Source organism: Sceloporus occidentalis, unplaced genomic scaffold, assembly GCF_023333645.1.
Source record: "Sceloporus occidentalis isolate IW3139 unplaced genomic scaffold, rSceOcc1.0.p SCAF_3, whole genome shotgun sequence".
Lineage (NCBI taxonomy): Eukaryota > Metazoa > Chordata > Lepidosauria > Squamata > Phrynosomatidae > Sceloporus > Sceloporus occidentalis.
The window spans coordinates 164882853-164896172 of NW_028316983.1; the positions used below are offsets into that span (position 1 = coordinate 164882853).

Sequence of the window (13320 nt, forward strand, 5' to 3'; positions counted from 1 at the left end):
AGGACCCTATTTTTCAAAAGAGGACCTTCTCAGTGGTTGCTTGCAGTTTATGGAACTCCTTTCTAAGGAATGGTAGACTGGCTCCATCCTTGTCTTCCTTCTTTGGCAGGTGAAGACTATTTATTCCAACAGGCTTATGGAAACTCACTGTTTATGAAAAAGGGTTTTTTAATAGTGTGCTCTTTTGTTTTTAATTGATATTTTATATTGTTCTTAATTTTCTGAATACTGTATTTTCTGGCATATAAGACTACTTTTTAACCCAGGAAAATCTTCTCAAAAGTCGGGGGTCGTCTTATACACCGGGTGTCATCTTATAGGGCAGGTGCTGAAACTTCTGAGCTGAACTGGAGAATCTGTGGTCGCTACATATGGTGGGGAGAGCTCAAAAACAGCCGCGGTCGCATCCCCATTGTATGCGACGATCATATGAAAGCAGCTACTGCTCTGATAGCAGGGAGTGCTGACCAATCCAAGTAGGCTTTGTATACAACAAGATTTCTTGCTAAGTACCTGCATGTCATTTGAATTAAAATTACCATATTGAAATCAAATCTGATGTTTTTTTAATTTGTATTTGGTGTGTTTTGGAAGTGGGGTAGTCTTATACGGTGAGTATATCCCAAACTCTATATTTTAACTGGAAAAGTTGGGGGTCGTCTTATACGCCCAGTCGTGTTATACCCCGGAAAATACGGTAATTTCATCAACAACAATAGAATTTATATATTGTAACTAATAATGTATTCCTGTTTGTATTTGTTTTAATTTGCATAAGCTACCTTGAGTCTCAGTTTTGTGGTGAAAGTCAGAGATTGTAGCAATGGTGATGGTAATAATAATAATCAACCTCATCATCATCATCTTCTGTTAACACCAACTTTACAAAAAAAACAGCAGTATCCTTTGGTAGTTTAACTTCTAATATATTTTTGGGCTACGTTTTTGTGTAGTACTTCATCTGGTGGATACTATATTATCCTTTAGCAAATATATAATATTTATTTATTTATTTGATTTCTTATCTGTGCCACCTTTCTCCCAGAAAGGGGCCCAAGATAAAATTGTTGAAAACTGTCTTTTACAATAACACATGCTTCACATACATGGGTACAGAGGAAAATAAACTATGAACAATGAAGCAAAATAGCCATACAAAATTTAGTGTAGAACCTAGATGCATCCAAGGTAAACATAGTGACTATGCACAACAGTGGTAAGGCACAATTTTCTGCTTCAACTTTGAAGTGAATAGCCCTTTGGCCACACTTGTTAAAATCTCCTTGTGTTTACCTTTTAGTATTTGTATAATTGAGCAACGGGGAATAATTATAAATCTCCTAAAAATTCCATTAAAGTATCTACTGTAATAAATCTATTCACACTTTTCAGGTATATGCACTTAATGTTTGTTGCAACAGACTTAATGGAACTATCCCACTGAAACTTTCACCAAAGACAATTTATTCTACTTATTTATTTATTTATTTATTTTGATGTCTTTGTGTGGTAACCTTATACCCAAGGTACTAAATTATGAATAAATATGCACTGGATTATTAATCAATAAAAGAAATAATGTGGTTTTGCTTGAGGGGGGAGTTTAATTTTACTAAGTGTATAAATATCACTGTTTATCAATTATGGATTTGTCATGTTTTCTTCTGGCTCTTTTAGTCATGGTGAAATGCAAGTAATTGTTTTAAGTCCATCTTCTGACTTGTGGCCCTCTTTGTCCTTTTTCTTTAAAAATACTAAGAAGACCTGTGCTGGCTCCTAGGCCTATGCAATCCATCTTTCTCTTCACATATTGATAAACTAATACCCTTTAGTGGTCCTGCTTCATCTTGCCCCATTAAGACCACAGGTTTCAAGGACATTGCCCTTGCTTTTTTTTAAGTCACTTTTCACAGCCTTTATGACTTGAAACATTTTTTTAAAAACATTTTGAAACTTTTTTTTAACTTTAATTGAAAGTAATGATTTCCATTATGCTGAATTCTTCATCCAGTGCTTGTTTGTATTCTTGCACAGCATGATTGACCCAGCTCTGATTATATTAACCAAGCTATTTTGGTTAGGTCTGTGTCCTTTTCTGAAGTGGGAAACAAAAGTTCCCAAAGTTGAATCCAGAATACCTCTTTTCCTGTGTTAAAAACTAATAACTGGCATCCCTACATACAGAAACAACATAGAACATACCCAATTGATTGCTGCTTATTAGCCATATTTTTAATAGTACATTTCTATATGCTAGGGCACTTAAAAGTCAGCTCCACTGGGGCTTTCTCCTAGGTAGTTATAGGTAGCAATTTAGTTATTTAAATTGAAAGTGGTTATTTTCTCAAACCACATATACTTTGGTCCTTGTGAAAGAAAGTAGACTGATAGCTGATAATAGTGAACCTGCACTGATTCCAAAGTGGCATTTACAGTAGACGGCTAAGGGCTTGTCTCCACTTACCAGAAAACTCTGGACTATCCCCAGAGTATCCAGGCCCTGAATTCCCCCCATATTTTCCCACTTGCTTTGCTCTCTTCCTCCTCCCCAGCAACAGTGAGCAGCTGCTTTCCCACATGGTTCCCATTCATCACCTGGTGCCACTGCTGAGGTCATAACAAGGTGTCCAAGCAAATTGACGTTGGGCACCTTGTTTTGACCTCAGGGTGACTTGCACCCACAGCAAAAGGTGAGTTTTTAAAATAGGGAGAAGGAGCCCTGAACCAGGTGCAGGGGTCGTGAAGACAATTCGGACTGAATTCTGAGTTTTGACTCTGCGTCATGTGAGCACTATGCAGCAATCCCAAGGGAAAACTCAGGATAAAGCACACATGCAGACAAAGCCCAAGTACCTGAATTGATGCCTTTTTAAATCAGGCACAACATAGGATGCAGAAATGAAATTTAATTGTGTTGCCCTGTACAAAGGTAACTATGCCTGCAAATGGTAGCCTTTGAAATTTATATTGCCAGATGTTCACCTGTAATAGTATACTGATAGATAAACACAAATATGTTCTCTAATACAAACATTAAGAGTTTGCATCTCTTTCAGCGGGCATTAGTTAAACAAAAAGCAGCAAGGGAACTGAGCAATAAAGAAAACTCTGAAGTAAGCACTGATCAAGATAATGAGAACTCAGCCAGAAGTGAGCCTCGAAGAGTTAAAATATTTGATGGAGGGTAAGTATTTTGTTTTTTAGTACCATGGCATTTTATTGATTACGTTATATTGAAGCCTGATTGTTATCCTGCTCCCACCTCTCCCACAGGTCTACTGTGCGGTTCCTATTAATTGTGGGAACCATACATAGACTGAGATGTAGCATGTGCAAACAACAAAAATTATTTAGTAGATTCAGCATCCTGATGTTCTAGCTGACTTTCTAGCAGTCTCTTTCCCCTGACACTTCAGTCAGCTAGTCATTTTACTTTAATAGCCATGGCCCCATATTTCTTATCGTACTGGCCACTTTCTGTTGCGGCATCTTAACATGAAATGCTTCCAACTGAATTCAAGGTAGATTTAGGATAAAATAACCCAGGTCCAGGCAAGAATTTAAAAAACTTGTGTTCTTACCATCTCCATGCCTACAAATATATCTGCACGGGCCTCTGGAGAAGATTCACACACAAAATGGGCACCATAGATGATTTTAAATATATATACCTGTTTTGTTTCAGAATATGGTTCCCATCACTCTCAGGTTTGTGAATGTAGATAATATTTGGTCAAAAGTAAATTGGGTGAAGAATGGTAAAATTCACATGAGAGAGGGTGAAGTTGACAAGGAGGCAACACTATATAATCCTATTGTAATATGTACTGATATATGGCCTTAATTGCTATTTGAATTTCTAGTATAGCATCCACACCACACATTTTGTTTTTTTACAATAGATTGTTATTTTTAAATTAGGTACAAATCAAATGAAGAATATGTCTATGTTCGTGGGAGAGGAAGAGGAAAGTATATATGTGAAGAGTGTGGAATACGCTGTAAAAAGCCCAGTATGTTGAAGAAACATATTCGCACACACACAGATGTCCGCCCTTATCATTGCAACTATTGCAATTTTTCCTTCAAGACTAAAGGTAAATGAACTTGCCATAATTCTTTATTTTCAGTTTTCCCATAGCCTTGTCAATAGCAACTTTTCTGATAAGCATATTGGAAAGATTATGTAAAGCTATAGGAATCTTAAATGAATTGGTGATGTGCCATTACTGTGAAAACATTTAATATCAATCATTCATTGATACTAATCTGTTGCCTTTCAACCAGAGAACTTAAAAATTAAACAAATATTGAAACAAGAGTGAAAAATATTCTTTTAAAATGTTCTTTAAAAACATATCTTACCAGATTTTCACTTCAACCACATAAAACTATGTATATCTAAATACATTAAGTCTGTGCAATGTAATTTAAAGGTATAATTTTAATTTTATGAGTTGTTTGTCATAAATATTTCCATTACATTCAGTGATATACAGGAATTTGGATTTATGAGTAATATTAGTACAGAAACCCATTATAGAGGATTCTATGTGGCGTGGTATGGGAGGCAATCAGTGGGGAGGGTGGCACCATGGGTTATCACACTGGGTAACGCCAACCCTAGTGATGCCAGTATTTGGGTTGCTATATTTGAAAATCTTTTCAAAGTACAGTTTGAGTATCCCTTACCCAAAAATCTGAAATCTGAAATGCTCCAAAATTCAAAACTTTTTGAGTGCCAACACAACTCAAGTTCAGTGTACGAAGATGTCTCATTATGTGATAAAATCAAAAACACTCTGGTCCCACACATTTCAGATAAGAGATATTCTACCTGTAGTGTAACATAATTTAAAACATATATGTAAATTCAAATGATGAAAATTCAAAATTATATTTAAAATCTAGCAATTGAAAAGTTCTTTGAACAAGAAGACTCTTGAACTGCCTAGGTAGAAAGTGTTGGAACAATGGATTTAAAAAGAGACTAATGAGACAAGGTACTATAAAAGGCTTTTATCTAAATACTTAAAAGGGTAACAAACAGTATATGTAACAGAATCACACAAAATCCATATATACAAAAGATACTAAATAAAGCATAATAGTAATGGCAGATATAATAACAAATAGCAAATAATTTAAACTACATAATATAAGCAAATAACATAAGCATAATACAACAGGAAGAAAGGCTAAGAATAGAGTGAGCAAAGGCTAGCCTTATTAAGGGTCTAAACTTGATTAGAGCTATGCACATACAGGTGAAAGTCATCTGCACCCAGGAACTCTGCATTAACCCTATAGTGGTTACCAACACTATAATGACTCAAGTGTAGAGCTTGTTATTATTCCAACAGAAAGAGCAGGAGGGCAGCTAAACAGATACATCCTATAGAAAAATGTTTTTAACGTTTACCTCTCACATTGCTCCATGAATTTGAGTGAGACCTATTTCCTATCATAATGAAACATGCATGCCCTTTTTTAAAGGACATATTGTATTAACATTTGGTTGTACATATATATATATATATTTGGTATACATTTACTAAGAATGAATCCATATTCATTTACAATTTGCAAGCAGACTAGAGCCAGTTTAAATCTCAGGTTTATCATATGCTCATTTTGGCACTCATCAACAAGTTGTAGCTTCTGTTTCTTTGTGTTTCCCATCCAATAAGAAGCTGTTTTACTAACATAGTTGTAAGGGAAATGACAGGAAGTCTATGTAACACTTTGCATACTGAAAGCATTGATTAGAAAGCAATGTACCACAGAATGTGCATCTGTTCAGGGACAAATCATGTCCCAGGTAGTGATTATTTAACCTTAAAGTAGTGCTTTTTTTTCCTTAAGGAAACTTGACAAAACATATGAAGTCCAAGGCGCATAGCAAGAAATGCTTGGATCTGGGAGTCTCAGTGGGATTAATAGATGACCAGGATATAGATGAATATGGTAAGCTTTTAAACATATTTCTTCTGCTGTACTTCCTATGTCTCCCTGGAACACTTTCTTATGTCCAAACCTTTTGTTAGGGTGCTTTTACAGGGTAGGCCTATTCAGATATAATTTCAGTATACTCACCACTCATAAAGATTCACATGGGGTGAAATTAAAATCTGAATAAACCCTGTATGTATTTCATTATGTTCAGTTATTGCTGTTAGTGTAAATTAGCCATATAATGTAGGAGGCTGCTGCACTTTAGAAGGTGTGCATCATTTTGGCTATTGTTCGTTTCTTTACATTTATATCCAATCTTTCTTGCCAAAACTTGGCTCTCAAATAGTAAACTAACAATAGTGCATTCAGTTGTAAACATATCCCATTAAAACATAAAAACAGATTAAAATCACAGTTAAAACATATATCAATAAAACAACAACACAGTGTCACTAAGGTAATCAAAGCCACCATCAACAATAACCCACATTCATTGCAAAAAAAAGGCCTGGATAGTTAACTTGATTAGGGGTTTCAAGAGCCTGCGAACAGCCACTAAGAAAGCCTTCTCTCATATCCTCACTATTTGTTCCTTCTAAAGCTGTGGGACCTTAGTCCTTAAAACCAGTAAGTCTGAATACTTTAATCTAAGAAGTATAAAAGAAACCACAGAGTTATCTATCTATTGTCCATAAACAACCAGAGAATCAAGCTTGATCTTGATATGTAGCAGAATGATATGGGTATGAGGTGACAGTATTCCAAGGTGATAGAATAGGCTGTACTGCTTCAGCCTAGAGATTGTACTGGCTTTGAATATTTGCTTGTGTTTTTAATCCCATATCTCCCTGTTGCTCTTTCAACATAGCCAAGTTCAGAAGTAGAGTTTTGGTGTAAAAACTTTACAGAAGTGATAGAAATGTCTGCATGGCTGTCTCCCAAGATATTGGGGGCAGGCAGCTTGTTCTCCTTGCCTACAGTGTTGCTATGACACCCATGGTTTAAAATAGGTGGAGATAATTTATTTGGGGGGAATAGAAACAGTGAACACTTAAAATGATCTCTTGCTGATGGAGATTTAATGAAGGCATGCTGGTATTCTTCCCCAGTTTGCTCTGTCAAATATTGGACAGGATTTACAAAAAATATGTTGTCTTTTTAAAAACCATTATTATGGATCTGAAAGAACTCCTGAATCTATTCAAATTAATTGGCTTGTTTTCAGCAAGCTTTTGAATCTCTGTTAAGTTTGACAAACCTGCAACATGTAGAATATCTAACACAGTAGCCATGATCTGGCAAGTGCAAATGACTAGCCAGAGCTGTCCCATTTTAAGTTGTGCAGTTGTTTTTGGCCATTATGGTGCTTTGTTTGCTCAGCTATGTAGTTCTCCTGGATTGCAACCAGTATTAAATATAATTATAGTTCAGAAACTCCTGGAAGCTTCTAGACCTTCATGAGCAGAGGTGACAAATCAATTAATAACATTGCTGATTCCTTTCCTTAGTCTTATTCCATTAAGAAAATAAGAGTAAAGCCGAAAATACAGTATCTAATGCTAGGAAAAATGGAAACCAGCAGAAAGAGAGGAAGACGGCAAGCCAGATGGGTAAGCTCAATCAAGGAGACCATGGGCCTGAACCTATAATACCTGAACAGAGAAGTAGAGGATAAGGGGTCTTGGAGATGTCTCATCCCCAAGGTCACCATGAATCAACATAGACTGGAAGGTAGCTAACAGCAGCAAAGTGCCTTGAGAGAAATAAAACAGCCAAATCAGTTCCTCTGGAATCTGACACTTAAAGCTTTTGATTTGATTTTTATACATCTTAAGGTGGTTGTCGAATAACTTACAATTCTAAATTTCATGGGTTGCCCAGTATTTGAATATCAGATGAAGGGTTTGGGCAGGAAAGTGTATTTGGGTGTATTCATGGAAAGAACATCCTACCTAAAACAGTGGAGCTTGTTTTACATCTGCACATTTTAATTGTTTTCTACAAGACTTGCACACACTGTGAATGCAGGATTCACAACACTAGGGTTAAGTAGACTGTGCTAGTGGTCTTTGGGGTTTTTCATCATTTGGGTATTAAGCAAATACCACTCACTTCCACCTTTTATGTTCCAAATCATCTTGCATCTTTAATCTCCTGATGCAAAGAATGCCATTTCCACATGAAATGCAGGACTACTATGTTTGGAATGCTGGCTTCTGGACTAAGCTGTCAGACTAGGTGAACCATTCAGTGTGACATACTACAACTTGGGGGTATCGTTTTTCATAGGGATGGCCCATGTCTTCATTGTGCATTCCTCTGAATTAGGTAACTAATGTCCCTGTCCTATATGCACTTATTCAGAAGAAATAAACTTGTTAATTTGTTTGGAACATACTGGCACAAAAGTACATTTAGGAGCATAGCTTAAATTCTCTCACTGGTGAAAAGATTTCATCATAAATGGCTAGAGCTGTGAAACCTCTAACCCAGCCCTTTTAGGGGTCCCCAGTATAGCCTACTGCACTCCTTTAGATTACTGAACCTTCATTTCAGGGTCGGGAAACAATGCCTTTGGTAAAATAAAATGATAATTATTATTATTATTTATTTTATATTCTGTCTTTCTACCTGCATGGGATCCAAGACAGCTTACAAAAATGCTAAAACAAGAAAAAGCTTTAAAAACTGATAAAAAGTTAAACCACAATTAAATAAGTTATTGCATTAATATGCCACTAAACTTTAAAAATGTAAAATACTTTAATAACAACAAAATGGAAATACAGTGCACCCACACACACAAATGACTCCATACATCCAATTAATCGTTGTATGCCTATTTGAATACAAAAGTCTTTGTTTGTTTGCAAAAGGAAAGTAGAGAGGGGACATCCTGTGAAAAAGAATTCCACAGAATTTGTTGAGAAAGTACTGAGAAAAGAAGATGGAAGATTACCTCCACAAGACGAACTGAAATTTTGGATGGAATATAAGGATGGAAACGGGGAAGGGGGGCACTGAGGGGTATATAAAATATTTTGTTAAAATGTAATAGAATGTAATAGAATGTAAGGAGATATTTTTTTATGGAAATACTATAAAAATTAAATTTTAAAAAAATAATTCCACAGTCTAGGGTCAGTCTCTCACCCATGACCTTACAAGACAGGCCTGCGATGGTGTTGGGACCAAGAGAAGGCCCTTCCACAACGATCATAAGATTCACAAGTTCATATAGAGAGATGTGATTAGTCTGAATCTGAGCTGTATAAGATTTCATAAGACATAACCAGCACTTTGAATTGTATTTGGAAAGCAGATTGGTAGCCAACGAAGCTGTTTCTACAAGGGAGTTATATATTTCTTGTAACTGATCCCAATCAAGATTTTGAGTGCATTTTCAACTTAATGAAATTTCCAAGCAGTTCCTAAAGGCAGCATTTGACGTACTAAAAACTCTTATACATCATGCCTCATCTTTATCCTCACCTATCATTGAAATTGTCTATCTAGGTGACAAGAAATATGGAAAATGTAGGACTTGCCATTTTATTGCAATTTGACCAACAATGGAATGGAATGGGAGAAGGTGGCTTGGATGATAGGGATATTTGGGATGTAGATGTAGAGGCAGTTGTATTCAGTAAATAAGAGCATTGGAAGGACAAGTATCAACACATGATAAAGGGGTTAGATGGTGAGAAATGTCAAAGAGTGCAGAGGCCTGGCAACAAGATACTTGCAACTATAGTTAACAGTGGTCTGGTACAGACGGTGCGAAAGCGCCGTGCTGGAGCCAAAACTAGGGTTGAGGAGCACGCAGCAACAGCACGCTCCTCAGCCCTAGTATGGAAGGCGCCATGCCAAGATGGCGCCATCCATACAAAACGTGATGATGGCGTCACGTGCACGCCGCGTCCAAATGGACTGGCGCACATGTGACACCATCGCACCACTACAGGGCACTTAGGGTGCCCTATTTGCGGCGCCAGAAGGACGAAATGGAGCTCCTTCCTGGGGAGCACCCCGTTCCCGCAGCCACCAAACGGGCAACTCCTGGGGTGTCCTGGGGCATGAAGCCCCAAGGACACCCCTTTTCAGGACCAGGGGGGAGTGTCATTTTGCCGCTCCTCCCTGGTCCCAAAATGTGGCGTATTTGGGCCTTTGGGCTGCCACTGTGGCTGCCCTGGCCCCAATACGTGCTTCAGTGTAGTGGCTGCAGGCCGCCCCAAAGGGGCGATCTGTATCCCGCCAGTAGTGGCCTGGTAAAAGGACTTGGGCAGTTGTGTTGTTGTTGTATTCCTTCAAGTCATTTCTAATTTATAACAGCCCTAAGGACCATGGTGTTTTCTGGGGCTGAGAGTGTGTGACCTGCCCAACGTCCCCAGTGGGCTTTGAGATTCATTCAGAAGCACCAAGAGGGAACTAGCAATAATTCTTCACAAATACAGATAACTACAGCAGCAATTTGTGAAGCAGTGCATGCTGCACTTCATGACCAAGGAAGACAAGGAGATCCCCTAAATTTGCCAGCTGCTATTCCCCACCAGCAGTTGAGAAGAGATAGAGGCCAATTTGCTCAATGCTTGACTAGTTAAAGGCCAGTAGCAGCCAGTGGGGAATTATTCAAGCAAGCCTTTAAACTCCTTTTATGAAAAGGAGTTCTTCAACTAGCAAGCTTCTGCTCCCAATCATTTCAAGGCAAACAAGAAAGCCCTTTTAATCTCTGGGGCTTATAGGTTCTTCCAGCCTGAGCTTCCCCAGCAGATGTCAGTATTAGTCTGTTGTGCAATAAAGAACAGAAATAAAACAGGAATAAATCCAAATTTAGTCATAAGCATTTAAAAGGAAGTGAAATATTAAGTAGGGAAATATGTACAGCTATTAGAATATGTATAGATGTCCGTTATGTTCCCAAAGCCTATGTCTACTATAGGTTATAGATAGTGGATGTGCAGTTATGGATACTATCCAACTGAAATGAAATTGAAATTGAAGAACAAATTTGCATAGGAATATCTGTCCATGACAGAAAATTACTCAGATGAAGGAACACCACTTTATTTGCATGCAGTTAAATTTGGTGTTCCATTATTCCTTGTAGTAAGATGCCATAGGTAAGGGAATTGCACATGTAGCTGGTAGATGAGTGTGACCCCATCCAACACAGGATGAATCCTAGTTCCATGGTTTGCCCCTTGGACTGACAGAAACACCACTGTTTTGTCTATGTTCAGCTTCAGTTTCTTCACACATACCTAGTTCATTGTGTTTATTGATGCTGCTGCTCTTTAGTGTCATGAATTACTTTCTGAATATGTCTCTCCAGGAAGGATGAGAGCCAACATAAAATAGTGTGTCCAAGTCTGATCCCAAACAAGTGATTCAGAAAGATTTTAAAGATCTGCCCCCCCCCGCGCCTCCACTTCCATGTTTTTTGTTGTTGTTTTTTAAGCATGGAACACAACAGTAGATTGAAAGCCTTAGCGGATTTGTGAAACTAGTGGAAAGTATTAGAAATACAGGATGAATTCCAAAATCTGAAACACTCCAAAATCCAAAATTGTCTACTTGGGTGGCTGAGATAGTGACACCTTTGCTCTTTGATGATTCAGTGTCCACAAACTTTGTTTTCATGCATAAAATTATTTAAAATATTATACAACTACCTTCAGGTTATGTGTATAAGATACATATGAAACTTAAATGAATTTCATATTTAGAGTTCCATCTGCTAGATATCTTATTATGTACATACAAATGTTCTAAAATTTGAAAAAGTCTGAAATCCAAAACATTTCTGATCCCAGGCATTTCAGATAAGGGAGACACAACCTGTATATGTACAGTCCTGAAATCCCAGTTGTTTTAATTTAATTCTGTACCATTTTTTCAACATGAACACTTGGTCAATTTGCTCTCATTCTGACAGAGCAGTTAATGGTTTGGGGTTTCTTTTTCTTTGGTCTTAGAGTCCTTTTAATACTGATCTAAAAGGGATGTTCTGACATTGCTAAGGGAAGAAAAGGCTTCTAATTCTTCCGGCACTGTTATTAGCAGCTTATTGTCACTAATATCAACATTAGTGTAAGTTTCTTGTTGTGTGCCTTCAAGTTGTTTCCAATTTACAGTGACCCTAAGGTAAACCTATCATGGGTGAGAGAATTTGACTTGTCCAAGGTAACCTGGTGGGTTTCAAGGCTGAGCTGGGAATTGAATCCTGGTCTCCAGTCATAATCCAACATTCAAACCATTAAGACACGCTGGGTCTCATTAGTGTAAGTACCTTTGTATATTATTGCACCCAGGAGGGTGAGTTGGGGACAACTTTATGCCCATGGGACTTACCAGGGACACTATGGCGCATTACAAACAGGCCCCTTGAGGCGCCGTCATTACACGTGAGGGGCGGCGCTTCCTGACACGCCTTGCCCCTCGCGCGTAATGAGTGCGTCAAAATGGTGGCGCCCTATACAGATGGGCGCCACCATTTTGACGTCATGGACGCACAGTGTCCAGACGTGCAGCATCCAGATGTCGCGCACCAGAAGTGGCGCCGCAAGTGCGCGCCTCGCACTTTGCGGTGCCTCTTCCAGGACCCAGGAAGAAGTGCCATTTTGGCACTTCTTTGTTGCTGCGCCCGGGAACCGCGCGTTTTGGCTGCTGCGGTTCCCAGACGCAGCAACCGGCAGCGGCGCAAGACCACCCGTTTTGGGCGGTCTGTAACGCACCTATGTTGTTTAAAAAAAAACCAAGGTGACTACTTCTCATTTGTAAGGAATCCAAACAGCATTTTTTATATTAAACAGTGCAAAGAGCCTCTGCAGCATACATAAAAGATGAACAACTACTCCTTGGTTATGGAGGCTTCCAAGAGAGGCAATTCACCCCTATCTTTTCTCAAAAAATGGCAAATGCCATTTGGAGAGGGTGCCTATTGCAAAAACAGCCTTCAGGAGCTGTGTACAGCCCAGAGCCACACTTTGCACACCTGATTTAGAGGGTTATATTATTTTCAGCATTAAGCATTTCTCAGTGACTGTAAATATTGAACAAAGTAAGTAAAGGTCATTTCAGATGATTCACTATTTGGTTTAATGCACAATAAATAGTGCAGTTTCTTAGTTTTGTGGGATCCATAATAATCCCCCTTCTTCGGCTGATCATTCATATTTAATTTTCCTAACACCTGAATTAAAATGCTTTATCTGTTATGTTTGTTCATTTGTTGTGATAGTGGAGTGTTGCTGTGCTTGCCTTGGAGACAGTCCTACACTCCTTTAGCTCAGAGTGAGTCTTGTTGAACTCAAGGGAGACAATCATTAGTTACTAATAATAGATTCTATTTTAATGCTCACATTC

The 13320-nt window shown here is 38.1% G+C and overlaps 1 protein-coding gene across 3 annotated transcripts in view; it reads left to right on the plus strand.

The window, feature by feature from the left end:
* HIVEP1 (HIVEP zinc finger 1) overlaps positions 1-13320 on the plus strand; it is a 107338-nt gene that overhangs the window by 87442 nt on the left and 6576 nt on the right. For all 3 annotated transcript variants that reach the window (XM_089516730.1, XM_089516729.1, XM_089516731.1), the window contains 3 exons: positions 3057-3184; positions 3922-4097; positions 5866-5967. In XM_089516730.1, coding sequence (XP_089372856.1) covers positions 3057-3184; positions 3922-4097; positions 5866-5967 — 406 coding nt within the window. The remainder of the gene's footprint in view (positions 1-3056; positions 3185-3921; positions 4098-5865; positions 5968-13320) is intronic.